Raw genomic sequence first — 21,133 nt, 5'->3', positions numbered from 1 at the left:
CCCTGCGGTCGTGTTTTAATTTATCGCCACTCGTTTCGAATTTCCTCTTTTCCGCACTTGTATCGTAAATAACTATTATAACAGTAAAGTTGTGTCCACCATTTTGAACACCTTGCCCCCGTGGCTACTGCTACTGTCTATACAATAAATCATCCTATTTGTTTACATCGGACATTAAAAGCTAGTAAATTCGTTACAATAGCATTTTCAATTCAGCAATAGTATATTGTGTTACAAGGGAGCAAAATGACATATTTACGGGAGGGCGTCCATTGAGTCCTGAGCGTAGTGAGGGATTCAAGTGTTAACGCCCAAGGTGGAAATAATTTTCCTTGACACATACTGATTTTCACATCACCTATGAGGATATTGTTATGTTCCAAAATATTATTAAACCTAAAAGAATTGTATGCAAGAAAGAAAAAAAATCATGTCCTAGAACAGAAAAGTACCACTTTGATCCCTTCTAGCGGGGATGATAAAAAATAAAATAAAATAAAATAAAAATTATTTAATTCAGACTTTCAAAAAATCCATATTTTGTTAGTGATACTTAAACTAGGGAACCTATAAACTAAGTGTTAGTCTAATTATAACATTTACAACATTTACATAATTAAGAGCTAGCCATAAAAACAAAAACAAATACAAACAAATACCTACTTACTTACTTACTTTATTAATTTGTACTGCCTATTACAATATTAGCCCAGTGCCTTAATATAGGGCAGTCGAGGCGTCCAGCTACCATCCTCAGGATGCTGTTACTGCTGCCTCTCACTCGTCTCAGCAAAGAGGCTACCCTGAGGCGTCTGATGGCATGGAAGCCATCCGTGTGCGCCTCGGCAAACATGCCTGACGCACTACAGCGGCGAGGCAGCTTTAGCAACATCCTGAAGATATTATTAAACTGAACACGAAGCGCGTTATAAACACGCTTCGTATGCTTCACCCATAGACTGCATGTATAAAAATATGTACAATATGCTTTAAAGAGTGTGAGCTTAACTTCCCTTGAACATTTTGCAAATCTACGGATGAGCATGTTGCCTCTGATTGCTAAGGCTCTTCTTTCTCTTTCTATATCTAGGTCATCATCCAACTCCTCTGTTACTATGTGACCCAGATATTTAAACTTGCTAACTATTTTGAGAGGCACACTACTCAGCATGATCGTAGGTATACTTTGAGGGTTGAATTTGCGAGCTTTAAAAACCATCATCTCACTTTTATTTGCGTTATACCTAAGACCATGCCGAGCAGCATAGGTCTCACATCTACAAACCAGTTTTCTAATGAAATTGATCGAGGGGCCGAGCAGCACCATGTCATCAGCATAACTTATGTTGTTTACACAAACACCGTCTATATGGCATCCGACATGCATGCTGCTCAACTCCTCAATCAACTCATTAATATACAGATTGAACAGGATCGGAGAAGTTAGTCCACCCTGCCTCACGCCACATTCTAATTTGTACTGGTCAGACCATTCACCTGCCCATCTCACTTGGTTGACCTGATTGGCGTACCAGAACTTCAGGAGGGACACGCACTCCGGTGACACCGTTGTTTTGGTCAGCTTGTCCCACAGCAAGTCGTATACCACCAGGTCAAATGCTTTAGACAAGTCCAGGTAACATGCAAATATTGGCGTGTTCCTATCCTATAAAGCCCTTTTTCGAAATTTCGAAATTGTTTTTCAATACTTACCTAGACAGTGACTATTTTTTAAGGCCGCATTTTTTGTTAGTATAAAACAAGTACGCTTTGTCAGTACCTATTAGGAAATAACCGAAAAATACTAAATTCGCTGAAAATATGTCCTATTACTTACCACCAGGCCCCAAGAATCCCAGCAGCCCGCTCCTGACATAGCTCTCCTCTCCTATGGTCTCGCCGTCAGCGTCTAGCGGCCTCACTCGGAACACTGTGTTCGTGAGTCCCGGTAAACCCCAGTAGCCAGATCCTGTAGCCCCGGATAGCACGCAGATTTCGCCGACTTCATCCGTCTTGCAGAGGTACGCGGGGCCCTCCATTTTGACTACGACGATTACGCCTGTGAAATAAATTCTGATATTAACTTTAGGTTAGAGATGCAACGGATAGTTGTTTGGCCGGTTACCGGATGTACGGCCTGACTTTCGGCCGAATATTCGGCCGGCGGAAATATATCTACATTTCGGTTTTTCAGGTGCGCATTGCGCAGGTTTTGACCCGTAGTGAACCGCGCGGACTCATTTCTAGGTTCGAAATGAGTGCGCGTCCAAGTGAGTGAAATGTTTAATTTGTTTTAAAATAATAAACGAGTACGATTATGACCGTGACTGTTTCTTAAATCCAATTTGTTTACTCCGAAATCAAGCAGTTCCTATTCGGTATCCGGCCGGATAGTATAGGTCACTATCCGGTATCCGGCCGGATGTTAACTTAAGGGCCGGATACCGGTTAGTAACCGAATATCCGGTGCATTTCTACTTTAGGTACTGAGCCTAGCTCGCAACACTATTTACAAAACTGAGGTCGAGTTTTAAATAACGAGGCTGAATGTCAAAGGTATGCTTTCAATATTCATCTAAGGCTTAACTCACAACACTACACAGATTATTCAAGCTCGCCTACGCTCTTACTCTCTTAATTTGATTCGAAACGCGAATTTTTATCCATGATTCGGTCGTCGTGTTTTTTGTAAAACAAATTATAGCCAGCTTGAAACGAATGTAGTATGATATCTTTCGGTATGGTGCTTTACGCACACTAGCGTCCCTTCCCTTACCCCTGACGCAACCCCCCCTTTTGCATGAAATATGTCCCGTCGGTTGACGGAGGGGACGCTAGTGTGCGTAAAGCACCATACACAAAGGCTGATCATACTACATTAATTTCATGCTGGCTATAATTTGTTTGTCTTCCCCATATATTAGAACATAACTTGACCGAATCACTAGTTTGAGCTACATGACATAATATTGAATAAGTTATATCCTTCCATTTAAAAAAAAGCAATATCCCAGCCGGGATTTTTCAGTAGTTATATACCAAATTATGCAGGTCAGTAATCCTGTTTATACACAAAATTTGCTTACAAACACATAAATCGTCTAAAGTATCAAAGGAGTATAATATATTATCACAAAAACGCTTCTTCAATTTACCCGTTCCAAGAGTAAATTCAGCTTTTGGCAAACGTTTTGGGGAACGCATCAGGGCGTCTACATACAATGCTATAAATAAACTATGTAACCTCAGGGATTGCACACAAATGGAAGCGAAAAAACTGCTTTTCAAACTGCTGCACTCACAAAATTATGCCGAGACAGAAGTCATATTTAACAAAATTTAGTTTCAATATTGTGTCTAGATTAAGCCTTAGTTTGTAGTTTTAATTGTAACAAAGTCTGATATTTAAATTATAATTGGTTCCCCGCGATACAGGCACTGCCTAGTGCGGAGACCCCTGGAATGTCTGTAACCTTTAGCCGAAAATAAATGATCTTTATTCTTTATTCTTCTTATTCTTGCGTTTTGTTAGGAGTGGCACTTACACGACGGCATGACCTGCCCGCAGTCCTGCAGCGTGAGCGACGTGAGCGAGTTCTCGGCGTCCACCCGGACCACGCCGTACGAGAGCCCGGACATGGACAGCACGCCGCGGCCGGCGGAGGAGCCCCCGCGGCCCGCGCGACGCACGCAAACCACGAGCGACTCGCTGCTGCACGCGCATGGGCAAATGGCGTCACCGCGAACACCTGGAATGTAAATACATGTTATGGGACAAGGTCAAAATCAAAAATCTAAATCATAATATTTTTATTCGGTAGCATAAAAAACACAAATTACAATTTAGCTAAATATTTTAACACTCGTAAATCATCACTACATAGTATACCTATAAAACAAAGTCGCTTTCCGCTGTCTGTATGTCTGTCCCTATGTATGTTTAGATCTTTAAAACTACGCAACGGATTTTGATGCGTTTTTTTTAATTTAGAGTGATTCAAGAGGAAGGTTTATATGTATAACGGGGCGGGTCGCTAGTAATATAATAATTTAAGTTAATTTAAGCAAAGATAAGTATAAGATGAATACAGTCTAACTCTAAGGAAAAAACGTGCCTCGGAAATCGAGAATAATTGATTCTCGGATAGATGTCGCCTACACCTTTGGGCTATTCTCGGCTAGATGGCGTTGACGTTTGATATTTAACATTTTTAACACATATGAGTTAAAGAACTCCTTTTTGTATCTTTTTGGTTTTAAACTGATATGTAATGTGATTGCGCTTACTATGTAAGGATTATTTATTTTCCAGTAATTTTTTTTAAGTTGTACCCAGACTGACATGTAAATTAGCTTTACCAATAAAATGATTATGATTATGATTATGAACATGGGTCAAAATCATATAAAAATAATAAATCCAAAAAAAAAACATTTATCCATATATATGTATATACATATTTTGAGATTTTTATACATTTTCATTTTTAGTTTTCATCGTGTGTCGATAAACGGCAGTAAATTTACTGTGACTACAAAATTTACTATGACATTAACCCTCTATACTATCTATTCTCTTTGATTTAAGTAGGTCGATCTGTGTAAGATTGTCCCCATTGTCACTCGAAAATTTTAAATTTCGACATTGCAGTCTGTTTCGTACGTTAGTCAGAAAGTTCAAGTAGACAAACAAGATAAAGTGTTGGTAGTTCCAATTCGCTCATTTAGAAGATGTTGATGTCAACTCTATTGAGTCTTTCTTCGAGGCCACGAAGACATTGTCTTCGAAACGTCGGAAGTAATTTAAAAGCTTAATGTTTAAAGTGTGTTTAAAGTATGTAGTCATCATCATCAGCGACCAGGGGTTGCCGCTTTAGCGACCAGTAGGTAGTATGCGCAGCGAGCTGAGCGAGATCTTGTGGTCGTGTGTCTACTTTATGTCGACATACCCTTGCTCTGGAACACGAAGAGGAACTGGCTCCGTAGACAACATGCCAATCGCTAACGCTCCGTAGCGAACGAAACGCAACTGTCACTGTCACACTAATATTGGAAGAGTGATAGAGATACACAAAGCGATTCGATGGCGAAGCGATAGCGATTGTCACCTTGGCTAGGCCGCCTGGTCGTAGGACGACAGTAGCCAGGGGTTGGCGCCGTCAGCGACCAGCAGCATGCGCAGCGAGTTGCGAGGTCTTGTGGTCTCATGTCTACTTTATATCGACATACCCTTGCTCTGGAAAACGGAGAGGAACTGGTCGCAGGATGATAGCGACCAGGGGTTGGCGCCGTCAGCGACCAGCAGCATGCGCAGCGCGCTGAGCGAGGTCTTGTGGTCGTGTCTACTTTATATCGACATACCCTTGCTCTGGAAAACGGAGAGGAACTGGTCGCAGGATGATAGCGACCAGGGGTTGGCGCCGTCAGCGACCAGCAGCATGCGCAGCGCGTTGCGAGGTCTTGTGGTCTCATGTCTACTTTATATCGACATACCCTTGCTCTGGAAAACGGAGAGGAACTGGTCGCAGGATGATAGCGACCAGGGGTTGGCGCCGTCAGCGACCAGCAGCATGCGCAGCGCGTTGCGAGGTCTTGTGGTCTCATGTCTACTTTATATCGACATACCCTTGCTCTGGAAAACGGAGAGGAACTGGTCGCAGGATGATAGCGACCAGGGGTTGGCGCCGTCAGCGACCAGCAGCATGCGCAGCGCGTTGCGAGGTCTTGTGGTCTCATGTCTACTTTATATCGACATACCCTTGCTCTGGAAAACGGAGAGGAACTGGTCGCAGGATGATAGCGACCAGGGGTTGGCGCCGTCAGCGACCAGCAGCATGCGCAGCGAGCTGAGTGAGATCTCCTTGTGGTCGCGGGTGGCGAGGAGCCCCCAGTGGAGGTCGCGGGACTTTACTATCGCCACTGACGCCCTGGAAAATGGTAAACCCGTGAAAGTATTTGTTAATACAAGTACATATGGAAATACTACAATCTCTATAAAATATATCGGGTCATATACAGAATTAACAACCGCAACAAGATTGCCCGACGAGATTTAAGGTCCCCGGAAACCGATGGATGAGAGCGGCGGAAGACCGATCGTTGAGGAGATCCCGGGGGGACGCCTATGTCCAGCAGTGGACGTCTTTCGGCTGATATGATGATGATACAGAACTAAAACAGTTTTAACTTCTATGGACAATTTATACGGACACAGTGTGCGTTAACAGTGTGTACATAATGATTTTATCACGTGCCATAGGTTAATATAACTCGCGACGCTACGTTATATTGCAGAAGCTTTCGCTTCCATTAGAATCAGCACTAGCAGCAAGAATGCTTTGCTTTCTTGTAGCACAAATATAAACGTCAAAATGATTATAATATAACTATAATGTTCTTAAGGACAAACAATCTACAACAGAGTTTCTTAAAGTGGGGTCCACGGAACCCGGAGCATCGGGGGTCTGCTGTAGGTCAGTCACCTACTGTAAACATACTTATTAGGAAATCCTGCAGTAAACTTGACCGAGACCTAAATGTAATGAAACTTATAATAAAAGTAAATTTTAGAATATAAATGTCTTAAATTTTTTCTTAAAATATTTTTTGACCGGGTACGTGTAGGGTTACCAGATGTTAGTAATTTTCCTGACTTGTCAGGAATTTTCGCCTTTTGTCAGGAATGTGGACGGAACAAGATAATGTCAGGAATTCTTATTTACTAAAATTAGTCCAAAGCAAGTAATTATTAATTAGCAAATCTTAACTCAGGCATACATAAATAAATGTTTTAAAAATCGAAATCATGTCTAACATTCGCATTTGCAAAGATAACAATATAATAAAACTAATAAGACACTAGCCCTAATTTGTATCTGGTTACCCTAGGTCCGTGGAATTGTTTAAAGGATGACTCGCGTTAGACCGGGCCGTGTCCGGGCCGGAGCTTCCGGCGCTTCGTTTTCTATGGAAAGCATCACGTGATCACCTGTCATGTCATAGAAAAGTAAGCACCGGAAGCTCCGGCCCGGACACGGCCCGGTCTAACGTGAGTCATACTTTAATTGTAAAAGTGGTCCGTGACTGCAAAAACTTTAAGAAACCCTGACCTACAATATGATCTTATTTTAGTAGACAATGATGACGCTGGTCAAAAAATTACAAACTTGTACATTGTTTGTATAAAGGGCCCTCCACACTCATGCGCGAATCACGGCGCGAAGCCGCGAACGCGAGTCTGGAGTCTAGTTCGCTAAACAGCGAAATCGACTCCACACTTGCGTTCGCGGCTTCGCGCCGCGTAGTCTGGAGCGGCCTTAATATTATGATTGCTAAAGTTTTTCGGAAGTCTCGGAACGTACTTTATGATAGCAGCAGTTCTTTGGTGAAGGAAAACATCGTCAAGACACCTGCTTATACATCTACTTAGAAATTCAAACGTAACTATGATCCCTGTGAATTATGTATGAGTGACATTAACCACAGTACAATTGATACCTACAATGATACAATATTTTGTATTTATAGAATTACATCATTGGTCGAAAGAGTATAGTGATTTTCTTGTTTAAATTATTTTTAGATTGAATGTACTCTAATTTAAGATGATTTGTAAACTCTATGTTAACTTCGCGTGGCAGTAATTTGCATCAGCTCAGTCAATATAAACATAATACAGCATGACACATTGGACATGATGAACTAGTGTTCTAAAGTGAATCATGTTTTGAATCAGACTTCGCAATTGCAATATTAATAGTCTTATTGAAGACTGTCCATGTTGTGTTGAATGAGCTTTTTGCCATGTTAGTGATCTCATTTGTAAAAATAGTTTGAGAGAATGGATGAAAATAGTATAAATATATCGGTATAGTATTGTTCTTATTCGGGTAAAATATATTTTGGAAGCACATTCGCAATAATGGCGAAGTTTAAATGGATCACCGAATTAATTGGTTACTAAAGTGGTGCCCAGAATTAGATTAACTGTACAGTAACAGAAATATGTATTGTCGGTATAGAATTGCCGCGCTAGTATAAATTCGTTTAATTTTTATTATCCTCTCGTGTGCCGCGATTTTTTTCAAATAGTTTACTCGTTCGCTGATCCGCGGCATACGAGCGAGGTTTTGTTTATATTGTTACAAAAAACGAAATATTATTTTCTCATTGCTGTCAGTTAACTTCAGATAATACGAATATCCCTGAGCATTTTCGTGCTGTAGAAAATACATTAAGGTTGTACAGGTTACAGTCGCTTTCGCATAATATATCTTTTTTGCCGAAGATCGGATCAGCTTAAGTTACGATTCTTCACCAAAGCTTTCTTCACCTGGCCTTCTTTATAATATGTACAATCAAACCTTACCTGTACTTAGTGACCATATGCATCAAAAAAGCAGGTCTGACCTTAATCAGCGCATACGTGATGAATATGACATGCATCCCATTCAGCACACTGGCAAGAACCGTGTACCACAGACCGGTCTCCCGCTTGAAGTCTACACTGTTTTCCCGTCTTCCTGTAGTTCGAGCTGATCAGCAGTACAAAACAGTCCATGAATCTAATAGTTACCTGTATTTAGTGATCATGTGCATCCACGAAGCAGGGCTGACTTTCATCAGCGCATACGGGATGAATATGACGTGCATCCCGTTGAGCACGCTCGCGAGCACGGCGTGCCACAGACCGGTCTCCCGCTTGAAGTCCAGCACGCACACCATGTGCTCGCCCTCGGTGTAGTTGCACGCTACTGAGAGCATGCGGCAGTGCGCCAGCATTGATTGGCTGAAATGAGTTTAAAGTTAGTTGGAATAAGGTTCGAAATCGAGTGACTAAAGTTTGATGACAATTCACCGTACATTGCTGGTCCAATACTAAAGTAAATATAATATGTATGTATTGACGCTACGTACTGTACTTACTTACTAATATCGACATGGTAATAAAAAAACTGGCCAAGTGCGAGTCAGACTCGCGCACGAAGGGTTCCGTACCATTACGAAAAAAAAACAGCAAAAAAATCACGTTTGTTGTATGGGAGCCCCATTTAAATATTTATATTATTATGTTTTTAGTATTTGTTGTTATAGCGGCAACAGAAATACATCATCTGTGAAAATTTCAACTGTCTAGCTATTACGGTTCATGAGATACAGCCTGGTGACGGACAGACAGACAGACGGACAGCGGAGTCTTAGTAATAGGGTCCCGTTTTTACCCTTTGGGTACTGAACCCTAAAAAAACTAGCAACCCGCCCCGGCTTCGCACGGGTTGCACAAAACCTTAACAAATTATACACCTAAACCTTCCTCAATCACTCAATCACTTGATAGGTGAAAAATGAAAATCCGTTCAGTTGTTTTTGAGTTTATTGCGAACATACACACAGATATACACGGCGAGGGACTGTGTTTTATAAAGTGTAGCTTACAGACAAAATTTGTCAATAGGGATTATTACGCGAAACAGCGCAGAGGGCGCCACTACCACAATCTGAGGGCCTATCGCGAAACAAGAAAATCTAAATTAAATTATTTTACATCTCTGTCACTCTTGCATATTTGAGCGATAAAGAGGCAGATAACGAAATTTCGGATTCGCGTTTCCCGGTAGGTACTCTGTAAACAAACCGCCTTGATGCATCAATGTCATATTTTATTATCTCTGAAAACTTGTCAAAAAATTGTTAAAGGCACAGTATGTATAAGTTACTCTATGGTTTACTAAACGGGCTAGTGATGCACTCTGGTGGCAGAACATTGCAGTAATATCCCCTATTGTCTGCAAAGAGAAATAGACGCTAATTTACTTACTATAGCGACATCTATTTGTTCAACATATCGCCGCTACTATCTCCGGCCGGACGAAACTGCACATTTACCTGCAACGCATCCTGCATCCTGTTATCGGACATCCCAATCTAGATGGCGTTAGTCGACGCAATGCTCAAAATTTCACTGCATGTAAATGTAAACTTCCATCAAGTTTTGTTTACGAGCTTGTACTATCCACAATGTTAACTGACTATATACATATAAACCTTATTCCGAAGACATAAAGTCCAATAATGCTTGCTTTTACAGTAATGCAACTTTTGTCACGGTATTCGTGCAACAAGTTCTTTGAATTTGTATCATAATACACTGTAGCTAAGGTTGACTTTCGTTATGATTTCATCGTGAATGCGATTCGGTCATATTATGACAAAGTTTAAAACCGTCTAGTTAAAGTTTTCGTACACAAAGCGCGAACTTTGAATAAGTTATTGTAATGCACGAGGCGATAGTTATAACGAGATAAATTTGACTTTGATAACTTGAGGTTTTCGTGGAAATGAATACTCTAATTGGGTAGTTGAGTTGAGAGTTTGAGAGCAACTATTGCAGCTTTCATCAAAGAGGCATCTGGGTGTCCTAATTTATAGTTGGTCAAACCAATTTGTCAGTCAGTAACAACCAGGAAAATTATACTCATCCCTTTCTCTTGGGCGCTAGTACTAGTGTAAGACAAAGATAGTATGATTATCTCTGTCTATGTTTGAAATGAGACAGTCCTTTGACAAACTATAGTGATATTGTACCTATTGTCTGTCAAACAACTTTGTCGGTAGAAAAAGGCGCGAACTTCAAAATTTTCTATGGGACGATAACCCTTCGCGGGTATTTTTTTTTATTTGCCGTTTTTTTTCTGCCGACGGAAATGGCTAGACAGACTATACAAGTTGTACGACCTAAATACATATTGGGTGTAAGTGTGACATTACATTAGTGAAGCTATTTCCAGTTGTCGTGCATTGAGTAGTTAGCTTTCGCAATTGGCCCCCAAAGATAATGTGGTGGTAAAGATAAGTAATTAAAAAACCGTTATAAGATATACTATCTCTGCCCCCTAGCTGGCGCGGAAAAAATAGATGAGCAACGCTAACTGGCGCCCGCTCCGTGCACCCGCGCTAGCTAGCGGACGCTCTTAACTCTTTTCGGCTGCCTAACCTAACCAATTATAGGGGTCATTCTCGTCTGTCCATTTTTAGGGTTCCGTACCCAAAGGGTAAAAACGGGACTAAGACTCCGCTGTCTGTCCGTCTGTCACCAGGCTGTATATCATGAACCGTGATAGCTAGACAGTTGAAATTTTCACAGATGTCTTTCTATTGCCGCTATAACAACAAATACTAAAACAGAATAAAAGGTGGGGCTCCCATACAACAAACGTGATTTTTTGCGTAATGGTACGGAACCCTTTGTGCGCCGCTTGGCCGGTTTTTTTTCCTGTCTAATATAATAGCAATCAATTGGCTACAGTTTTCACAAAAGGAACTACTACATAACAGTATCTAACGATGACACCCTTTCAACCCTTTGCATGGCGAGAGTCCATAAGACCTTTTTTATGAGCTGAGTTGTCCTACACGGCGCGCAAAGGACGAGGCAGCTTCTCCGTATATACATCCCAAAACCTCCCTGGCAACGGGAATGCACTTATTTTTCTGCCAACCTGTGTATATTAAGATTATCAAGGCACGAGACCAGACTTTGGTCCTTACCGCGTAACAATGACGCCCATGGCAGACCCGTCGACCGCCGACGTGTGTTCGATGTGTGCGGGGCTGTCGTCCGCGGGGCGCGGGGGCGGGATCCAGTCGCGCGGGGGGCGGGGAAGCTTCTCCGTGGACACCCATTGGAGGGACGGCCAGCCGCGGAACGAGACCACGTCGCCGGAGGACGTCTTTGGCAGGCCTGGGAAAAATAACACACTCAATACTTAAATACTGGCTCTTTTTTTTTCTTCTATAAAAATTACGTATTTTATTGTACAATTAAAATAATGAACTTAAAAAAATACACAGATTATCACGCAAAATAAATAATTTTACTTTTAATAATAGAGATTATTAAAAGTAAAGTACTACAGTACGTACTATAGTAGAGACTATAGTTGACAAATCGTAATTCGGACTGTATCTTACAGTTATTTTTTTACAAAAAAAAGTTGTCGATTGAAGTGTCTTCCACTAAGTTCCATATTACTTTACTGAAATTAATTTCGTCTTGTTTTTGTGATAGATTGCGTTAATTAAACTTAATTGTTAGAATATCTTAAGAAAACATAAGTTAATAAATGATGAAGAAGGATTACATTTTTCAGGTTGTCTAATATGCTCTCACTGCTGAGGTGAAAAGTTGTGTGTACTACATGAGATCAGTTATTTACATCTCGTGCGCTTTTGAGGCCCTTAACTACGCTCAAGCTTCTAAATTAGATTCACTAGCTAGGTACGCTCGTGGATCTATTATAGAATCTTTCGCTAGCACGGGACTCAAAATAAGCACCCGAAGAAATATCAAACTTTGCTCTCTTGTTGTATAAATAACTATTCTACAACCCAACTAGGGCATGTAGAGATCCGAGCAAGGGTGCAGAGGGATTTATATTCCATATTTTTCATGTTTGACGCTTTCACTGTGAAATTATTATTGTTAAATCTGACAACTGTATCAATGAATTATTTTTAAAGTATAATAATAATTACATAAATACATTGATCTGATAATTAGCTTAAGATGACCTATTTATATTGACTATTGACTACATATTTGAAAGTGCTTGTTGCTACTTGAATAAAGAATATTTTGAATCTTGATCTCATATAAATCAAGTTACGAAAAAAATAAAGAAATTGTGTTATATATGTTATTGTAACGTGTAGTATTTTACCAATGAACGTAGAACTTTGCGAACAATGTTTTAAGGATGAGAAAGAGCTCAATAGTACAGGACTTATGCGCTTGAATTTCCACATGAATTCCTAAATGGCCCGTCCGACCGCTTTTCAATTCGAATCCTCCATCGCGTTCTCGCCACACTTTTTAATTATATTCTGCATGTTAAATGTAGAAAAGCCACACTTTTTATTAAAGTGCTGCTAACAGCAACTGCATTTAGAAGCGCCTAGCATTTTTTCGCAATTGTTTTCTTTAAATTAGAACTTAATTTCGTGGTTCGGATTATGTCAACACCCCAATTCGACATGTTAAGACCCACAATATTCGACACATAGCTGTCAACTTTATTGCTATGACATTGATTGAAAAAGTCGATTATTGGAGCTGTGTCGGGCACTGGAGCCTCTACGTTATGTATGTACTAGTTTGCTCGTTTGCCAGATTTGCAAAATAAATAAAAATAAAACAATAGAAAATGAAACGAAATGAATATCGAGTTCAAGAGTAGCGTTAAAAAGTTATACCTAATATTTTTTTCAGCAGTTTTCGTCCGTCTGTATTACACACGTTCGCCTTTTTGTAATTACGTTTCTCTATGTTCTCTTTTGTACACTAATAAAAAGATCACAAATCCAATTTTACACATCGGCGTTAACGTTCCATATTCCGTAACTATATTTATAACGCTTTCAACCTAGTTCGCGTAATGATCCATTAGAGTATCCAAATAACGGAAGTTCCATTTTATATATTACTTCCGTATCGATCCATAGTTAGCTTGTGGAATAGATATTGTTAATCCTGTTGTTGCAACAAACTATTTGGAATGTAATAATGTTATAGGTATACTATAAGATCACGCGCTGAAGTATAATAAAACTGTCTGACATATGAATTATCCATCATTAATTAATCATTTGTTCCATTCTTTAAGTTTCTAGATTTGTACGTTGTTCGAAAAAAAATTGTTTATACGGGAAGTTCGACAGGTCTTTATGGGATGAGTGCTCTGCCTTCGTCTTTGTCTAGTTCGTTTTCCCATTTTATTACTCAAATTATTATATGTCTTTTTTATGGTTTTTACAGATCCATGCTTTAGTCATTTTTCTAACCTTAGTATTTTATGGTTTAATACGAACTTTTACGAATACATTAGGCTCATCGTTTCCGGCTTACGCTGAAGTAATTCAGCGTTAGGTAAGTAAGATACTCTCCTATCTTCCTCCAAGCTTGATAAGTGTCAGAATGTCACACATACCTTTGAGGCACGCGTCGGAGGTAAGCGCGTACTGTATCCCACACCCGAGCAGGAACCCGACTTGCTGCAGCCCCGCGTCCCGCCTCGTGAGCAGCGTCTTAATGGGTACAAGCACCACACAAGCCTGAAGACACACGTAGAACGCGCACATGAAGCTGATCGGGTCGTTGCTATAGATCACATACCTTTGAGGCACGCGTCGGACGTGAGCGCGTATTGTATCGCACACGAGCCGAGCAAGAACCCGACTTGCTGTAGCCCCGCATCTCGCCTCGTCAGCGGCACCTCAATTGGCACGGGCACAACACCAGCCTGAAGACACCCGTAGAACGCGCACATGAAGTTGATCGGGTCATTGTTGGGGTACACCAGGGCGACGCGGTCGCCGGGCTTGATGGATGTGTCGCCGGTTAGCGGGCCGCCGCTGCTTGCCTTCGATGTGAAGGATTTGTTGAGCAGTGCGAACGCGATTTTGAGCGAGCGGCTTAGTAGTTTGCCTGTAAAGAAATCGTTTTGTAAAATTCACGAAGCTTACATTTTAATTACTTAAGTTAACATGTCATAACATAAAACAATCCAAGTGGTACATTTTGTGAAACACCTTAGGTTAGATAGCTAATTTTATAACGAGATTGTTTTTTGTTGGATTTTATTCTTACTTTTTTCAAACACACTGCGCCAAGTTTTAGACATGTGCACCGCTTGACCAAATTGAATCTATTCTCTAAACTTGCTTCATAAGACTACTAGAACTCACCATAAGTAAGCGAGTTACTCAATTTCCCATTAGGGTCCAACACCGTAGCCACATTGGCTTTAAACGACGCCGTGCCGTATCTCTGCAGCGCCGCCTCCAGGTTCCTGGGGAGCCCGGCGGGGACAACCAGCTGCTCGCCCACCGCTGGTGTCATGGTGCCACCCTCGGGTTTGGGCGCGTTGGGGTCCTTGGGGTTCGCTGCGATCTCGAGCTCGATGTCGTCATCCTCGTAAAACTCGGGTAATGGTCGGCGTTTGGGCCGCTTTAGTGTGTTGAGCAATTGTTGGATCTTGGCTGACACCTGGTGAAGAGATTGGTGGTTAATTTACGAGAAATAAAAAAGGGCCATGTATACCTCTTCATTTAGGAAGTTCTCTTTGGGTTTGCTGTAAATTGTGTGTGTGGTGATCATAGGCACAAGAAGATTGTTTTACAGCACATGGAAGGTTAACCAAAAATCTGAATATGATGGTTGTCGGAAATTGGTGCTTCAAGACTATTAAATATTTACTATTAATTATTTAAATACTATAAAAGTATTTTACGATCTGGACGCGATGTTGGTGCCGTCACGATTTATAATTTAGATACAAAAACGTCGGAGAGGTGACACGGGAATTTTGTAGGAATAAGAAGAGCTTGATTGATTTCATTTAGCTGTTTTATAAAGAACGGGACGTTGCGTCATGACGAGTGCGCCAACCGTTGTGTGCGTGCCTGTAATCTGCAAAATAACGTAACGTATCTTCCACCGCCCGGTGCCGGTGCCTGTGTCGTCGGACTGGTAGCACCCGACTTAGTCGGCAACCAGCGGTTGTAGTCTGCACAATGGCGTACCTTCCACCTTCCGGTGCCTGTGCCTGTGTCGTCGGACTGGTAGCACCCGACTTAGTCGGCAACCAGCGGCTGTAGTATGCACAATGGCGTACCTTCCACCTTCCGGTGCCTGTGCCTGTGTCGTCGGACTGGTAGCACCCGACACGGTCGGCGACGAGCGCGCCGCCGCGCCGCGCGCCCGCTGATGTATGCGTTACGTCTGGTTGGATGTCTGCACAGAATACATCATTTTGGATAAGTACTCCAAATCGAATAAACCATATATTTTTTTAAAATAAATAGCTGGTGAATCCAAACCATATCCAAACACATTAAGGAGTTACATCTATCCCTTTTCAGGACACTTTCTTCCGGAATGGACAGATAACAGTACGACTATGTACTATTTCCATGTCCCTGTTAGCCGCAAGGTAGCATAATGGATTGAGACCCCTTTAAAATTCCATGCAATCTAGTGTTGTAAGTGATACGCTATATAACTAGGCATATTTTGAATGGATTACACATGAGATAGTAAATTAAACTCACAAGCAGGTAAATGTGTCATCTCCGAGAGATCGATCTCCGTCCTCTCCCTCACGTGTTTCTTCTCTCTCTCCCGTTCCCTCTCCCTCTCACGATGGTGTGGGGGCTGGGGCAGCGGATGCGGGTGTGAGCGGGGGTGCGGGGCGGCGGGCCGCCGCGCGGGAGGTGACCCCAGCTCAGGGGGCGGGGGGAGGTCTGTGTCGCCGGCGCACGAGTCTTCGTCTGAACTTGATGCTACAAGAAAACGATATAGATAGAGATATATGGTCTTGCACCGACTTCATCTGAAAATAAACTGAAATCTATGTCAGAAAACTATGACTGAAACCTATACGATAGAAAAAAATATCAAGAGTATCAAGACCTCCAGCGATTAGGGCCGGGGTAACCAGCATTACCACTAAACTCTCCGGAGCATGGTGTAGATACCGGTCGAAATTTCTCGAATCTACGCAATCTTGTAAAGGTTAAGGTCGCTCTTAGCACAAAAAAGGGCCGTGATCTTTAAGGGCCTTCTAACGCCTACTACACCTCTAGATATCTTATACCTTTAAACGAGCAATTATTGTATACAGGATATATATTTATATACAGGATGGCTAAAAAATAAGTGCTTTCCCGTTGCCAGGGAGGTTTTGGGATTATACTGGGCAACTTTTATTATGGGACATGGGACGAACCACGAAATCGCGGAATGCACTTATTTTTTCGTGTATTTCGGGAATCTCGGAAACTGCTCTAACGATTTCAATTAAATTTGCTACATGGGGGTTTTCGGGGGCGTCTTATCTCTGGGAAAACGCGCATTTTTGAGCTTTTACATGTTTTCCGCGGTCTCTCAGATATTGTTATTTAAATAAGTACTTACAGAGGTCGTGCCGCTCTCTATCTGGACTCTTAGCCATCATGGAGGTCCGCTTCGACGGCATCGGCAGCGAGGGCTTGGGTCTGTTTTGCATCTCTGCTAGCGCCTGCTGCACCGCCTCCTGCCGGACCTCTGTAACATTCAAGCTGGCTTAGTACCTTTTCCCTACTCAGTTATCCATTTTTAGAAATTGCGTAACAGACACAACAATCATTCAAAAAATCATTATTTCAACATTTCAATTTTCCAAAAGGTTTTAACTTCTACTTTATATTCATGCAGAAAAAAAATACAAAACTACCCAAAACATCACAGAATTAAGTGCTCGTAGACTAAGGTATTTTGGGGCGCTATGCCAGAATTGTGACTTCATGACAAACCGACTTCGCATGCACACATACTAACTCATCGGGTTAAGCTATTCACCGCTCAGCCATAGGGTTGTGAATGTGTGTGCATGTCACGCGTAAACATGAGGAATTCGCCATGTTATGGAATCACAGATTTGTTTTAACAAGGCTATCATGGCCTATGTTTTAACTCTGTAAAAAAAATATAAAAACTACCATGCCAGATACTACATTCCTCAAACCAACTTAAAATCAGAGGGCGTACCACGAAATATAAAAATCGAAATTTCACTATCTGCCAGCCAGAATTTCATTTTAAGCATTACTATTTTTGTACGCCAAACACCACATTTTAACAAAATGCAAACTTAACGAAGACTAGGGATGCAGCTATTTGTTAAAATTAGAATGAGAGGTATGTATCTATGACTGTTTATCTATGTTTTAGGGTTCTATCCAAGTTCCATCGCTCAAAGGGCAAAAACGGAATCCTTATAGGATCAATGATATGCCCTTCCTTGTATTATATTCGTAGCCAATTTGCAAACTACTCGACCTATTGAGTTGAAATTCTGTACACATATGCAAGTCGGTGACCCGAAGGGTGTTACCACACCAAACGATCGATAATCGATCAATGGTAGAATGGAACAGTCGATCGATCGGTCTATGTACGAACGAAGTCTGCAACGATATTGATAGCACACGCACTACGCAGTGCAAGTGTTATTTATACGCCATAATTTCATAGAAGTTTGACGTTTAAAATAACATTTGCACTGCGTATGCAATCAAAATCGCTGTAGACTTTTCTTGGTCTAACTCTAGTAGATGGACATGTAATGTAAATTACTGTTTTTTTTTATTATAGCCCCATCCGTATTAATAAATTGATAGGTCTGTAGAATGCTTACGGGCATACATTCATGTCGAGAGGTTAGTTACATTTTTTATTTTATATTAAATTCCCTTAAAGGCTGAATGGAAAGCAAGTATGACAGACATGCAAAATGGTTGGTTATGGTTAGGCCTTCAAGTTATCAAAGATAGATATAACTCCGTAATAGATGGATACAGTCTAAGGAAAAAACGTGCCTCGAAAATCAAGAAAATTTGATTCTCGTTCAGAGGGCGCTACTAGTTTTGGCCTACAGTCGTATAGATGGCGTTGACGGTTTCGTTTGTTATTTAACAATTTTAACGCATATCAGTGAAAGAACATGGGTCAAAATCATAAAAATAATTAATGCAAATAAAAAAATCATTTATCTATATTTAAATACATTCTATCGTATTTTTATAAATCTTCATTTTTAGTTTTAAAGTGTGTCGACAGATGGCAGTGAATTTACTGGGGTTACAAAATTTAGTATGACAGTAACGCTCTAGTATAAGTTACTCTATGCTTATACTAGAGCGGTACTGTCATAGTAAAAATTTAGTATGACAGTAACGCTCTAGTATAAGTTACTCTATGCTTATACTAGAGCGGTACTGTCATAGTAAATTTTGTAACCCCAGTAAATTCACTGCCATCTGTCGACACACTTTAAAACTAAAAATAAATATTTATAAAAATACGATAAAATGTATTTAAATATGGATAAATGATTTTTTTATTTGCATTAATTATTTTTATATGATTTTGACCCATGTTCTTTCACTGGTATGCGTTAAAATTATAAATAACAAACGAAACAGTCAACACCCTCTATACGAGAGTAGGCCAAAACTAGTGGCGCCATCTGATCGAGAATCAAATTTTCGTGATTTTCGAGGCACGTTTTTTCCTTAGACTGTATTCATCTATTACGGAGTTATATCTATCTTTGCAAATACGAACATTCCGAGAAAATTCGATGGAAAACAATTATGCACTACATCTCTACTTAGTGACGTTGATTACTCTGAGGATTACTCCGTCAATGGGGTTGTAGGTTTAATTTAGCAGATGGCGCCAGCATAGCTTGCCCTGTCAATCCCTAGAATTGTGTCTAATTTTTTAAATGGAATTTTATGCTCTGCCAGCCCTTTAAGCCAAATCTCATAGAAAAAGGGGCAAGCTATGATGACGCCATCTATGCAAAGCTTTGACAGTTGCCAACTCCATTGTGGTTAGTTCAAAATGTTCAAATGGCCCTAGGACCGGTTGCACAAACTGTCTGTCAGCGTCTTCGTAGTACGTTAAAAAATTAAAAGTGACAATTCTATACGGAGTGACAGCTGCTGCCGTCATATTTGACGTTAATCAGTTCGTTCACTGTAGAGTTCGTCTAAAGGGGCCAACTGACAATCAGTCCGCCGGACGATATCGGCCTGTCAGTTGTTCGGAACTGCCAAATTTTTGTTCTAACTGACAGGCCGATATCGTCCTTGAACAGAACAAAGTGAGGGAGTGTCACTTAAAACGTCATATTTCCCTAGAAGTATGACATAGCCACACTTTGTCTTTGCAATCGAAGTCTGCAAAGATTTTGATCGCATACGCAGTGCAAGTGTTATTTATACGTCATAATTTCATAGAAGTTTGTCGTTTAAAATAATACTTGCACTGCGTGTGTTATTTTAAACGACATCGTTGCAGACTTATCTTGGTCTAACTCTAGCTTGGTCGGACTAGACTTTGGAAAGCTTTTTTCACATCTGTAATCGCAACTATATCACCTGTCACTTATCACCTCGTCTTTCGGAAAAGTTGTTTTTCTAAACGCATCGCCAACCATTATAAAGTGATCTTCAACAACACACAGTAGTCGCTGAATTCCATATCAAGTTACACTAGAAAGAGCATATTTGTAAAATGTGTGAATGAGCTTGTCGGATACTCGTAGCTTTACGTTAAGTGGTCTAAATGAATGGAGAAAGTCATCAAACGTGTTGTAACAGGTGCGTGATGTTTTGACGTCACTGTCACGTTTACAGTGTTTATTTACAAATGTTATCAGATTTTCTATATACGGTTCATATACCTAGTACAAGGTGGACGAAGCGAACCACGCTCTGGAAAGGACCACCAGGCAAACGCAGACAAGGGCGACCACAAACTAGGTGGATAGAGGACAAAGCACGTCCCGTGCAACTGGCACACCAAGGCTCAAGACAGAGAGAGAGTTGGCGCAAACTGGGAGAGGCCTTTACTGATTCAAATAAAAATAAAACCAGTAGTGTTTAGATATGTTAAAATTAATCAATATAATATTAGATTTAACCTTAGATTGTAAACAGATAATGAGTCGGAATAAAAGGCTTTTTTTTTTTATACAACAATTTGGTTGACATTGATCTTGAGGACATACCCAAAGTTAAGAGCTATATGTTGGGCAGGCTCTCGTTAGAGCATGAAGGCGCACCGTGTACCGACTCAGTGCACCCAGCGCCGTCCAACACCTCATGCACGTACCTTCATTTTTTCTCTAATGGCGCCATCGTGCTTTTCCCCGCCATGAGAATGTATATAATACTGTCCGCGCGCCAATTCCGTGCATTCGGTCAGAAAGTGGGGGGGGGGGGGGGGTGCGCCGGTACGTACAAAATGACACCAGTCACCATCACTCTGCGATGACGCCCAACATTCCCAACATTCCTCAGCCGTGCAGGGAATTCGCGCGCGGACAGTAGGTACCTAATTTTCTGATAGTCCTTTACGCGCATAAAGGACAACTCCTTCTACCAACCTCTTGTCAACATTGTAGTCATCTTTTTGCATTTTTCGAGAACAATTTTTTCTGCTTTATACTTAGTGTTATCTTCTATCTACATGAGAAACAATTTTTGTTATAAAACCAGGACGTAGTATATTTTAAATCAAGGACAT

General features: G+C 40.9%; 1 protein-coding gene and 1 long non-coding RNA gene across 2 annotated transcripts in view; both read right to left on the bottom strand.

Moving 5' to 3' along the window:
* Positions 1-21,133, bottom strand: part of LOC134754525 (uncharacterized) — a 267,264-nt gene that overhangs the window by 98,006 nt on the left and 148,125 nt on the right. The window lies entirely within an intron of this gene.
* LOC134754465 (disco-interacting protein 2) overlaps positions 1-21,133 on the bottom strand; it is a 141,254-nt gene that overhangs the window by 12,873 nt on the left and 107,248 nt on the right. The window contains exons 4-13 of the mRNA XM_063690799.1: positions 16,973-17,101; positions 16,108-16,338; positions 15,672-15,790; positions 14,743-15,043; positions 14,171-14,482; positions 11,548-11,740; positions 8,576-8,788; positions 5,758-5,927; positions 3,546-3,749; positions 1,838-2,059 (exon numbers count right to left, since the gene is read on the bottom strand). Coding sequence (XP_063546869.1) covers positions 1,838-2,059; positions 3,546-3,749; positions 5,758-5,927; positions 8,576-8,788; positions 11,548-11,740; positions 14,171-14,482; positions 14,743-15,043; positions 15,672-15,790; positions 16,108-16,338; positions 16,973-17,101 — 2,094 coding nt within the window. The remainder of the gene's footprint in view (positions 1-1,837; positions 2,060-3,545; positions 3,750-5,757; positions 5,928-8,575; positions 8,789-11,547; positions 11,741-14,170; positions 14,483-14,742; positions 15,044-15,671; positions 15,791-16,107; positions 16,339-16,972; positions 17,102-21,133) is intronic.

The sequence above is a fragment of the Cydia strobilella genome, chromosome Z, assembly GCF_947568885.1.
Source record: "Cydia strobilella chromosome Z, ilCydStro3.1, whole genome shotgun sequence".
In the NCBI taxonomy this organism is placed as follows: domain Eukaryota; kingdom Metazoa; phylum Arthropoda; class Insecta; order Lepidoptera; family Tortricidae; genus Cydia; species Cydia strobilella.
This window is presented reverse-complemented; position numbering and strand designations above follow the sequence as displayed.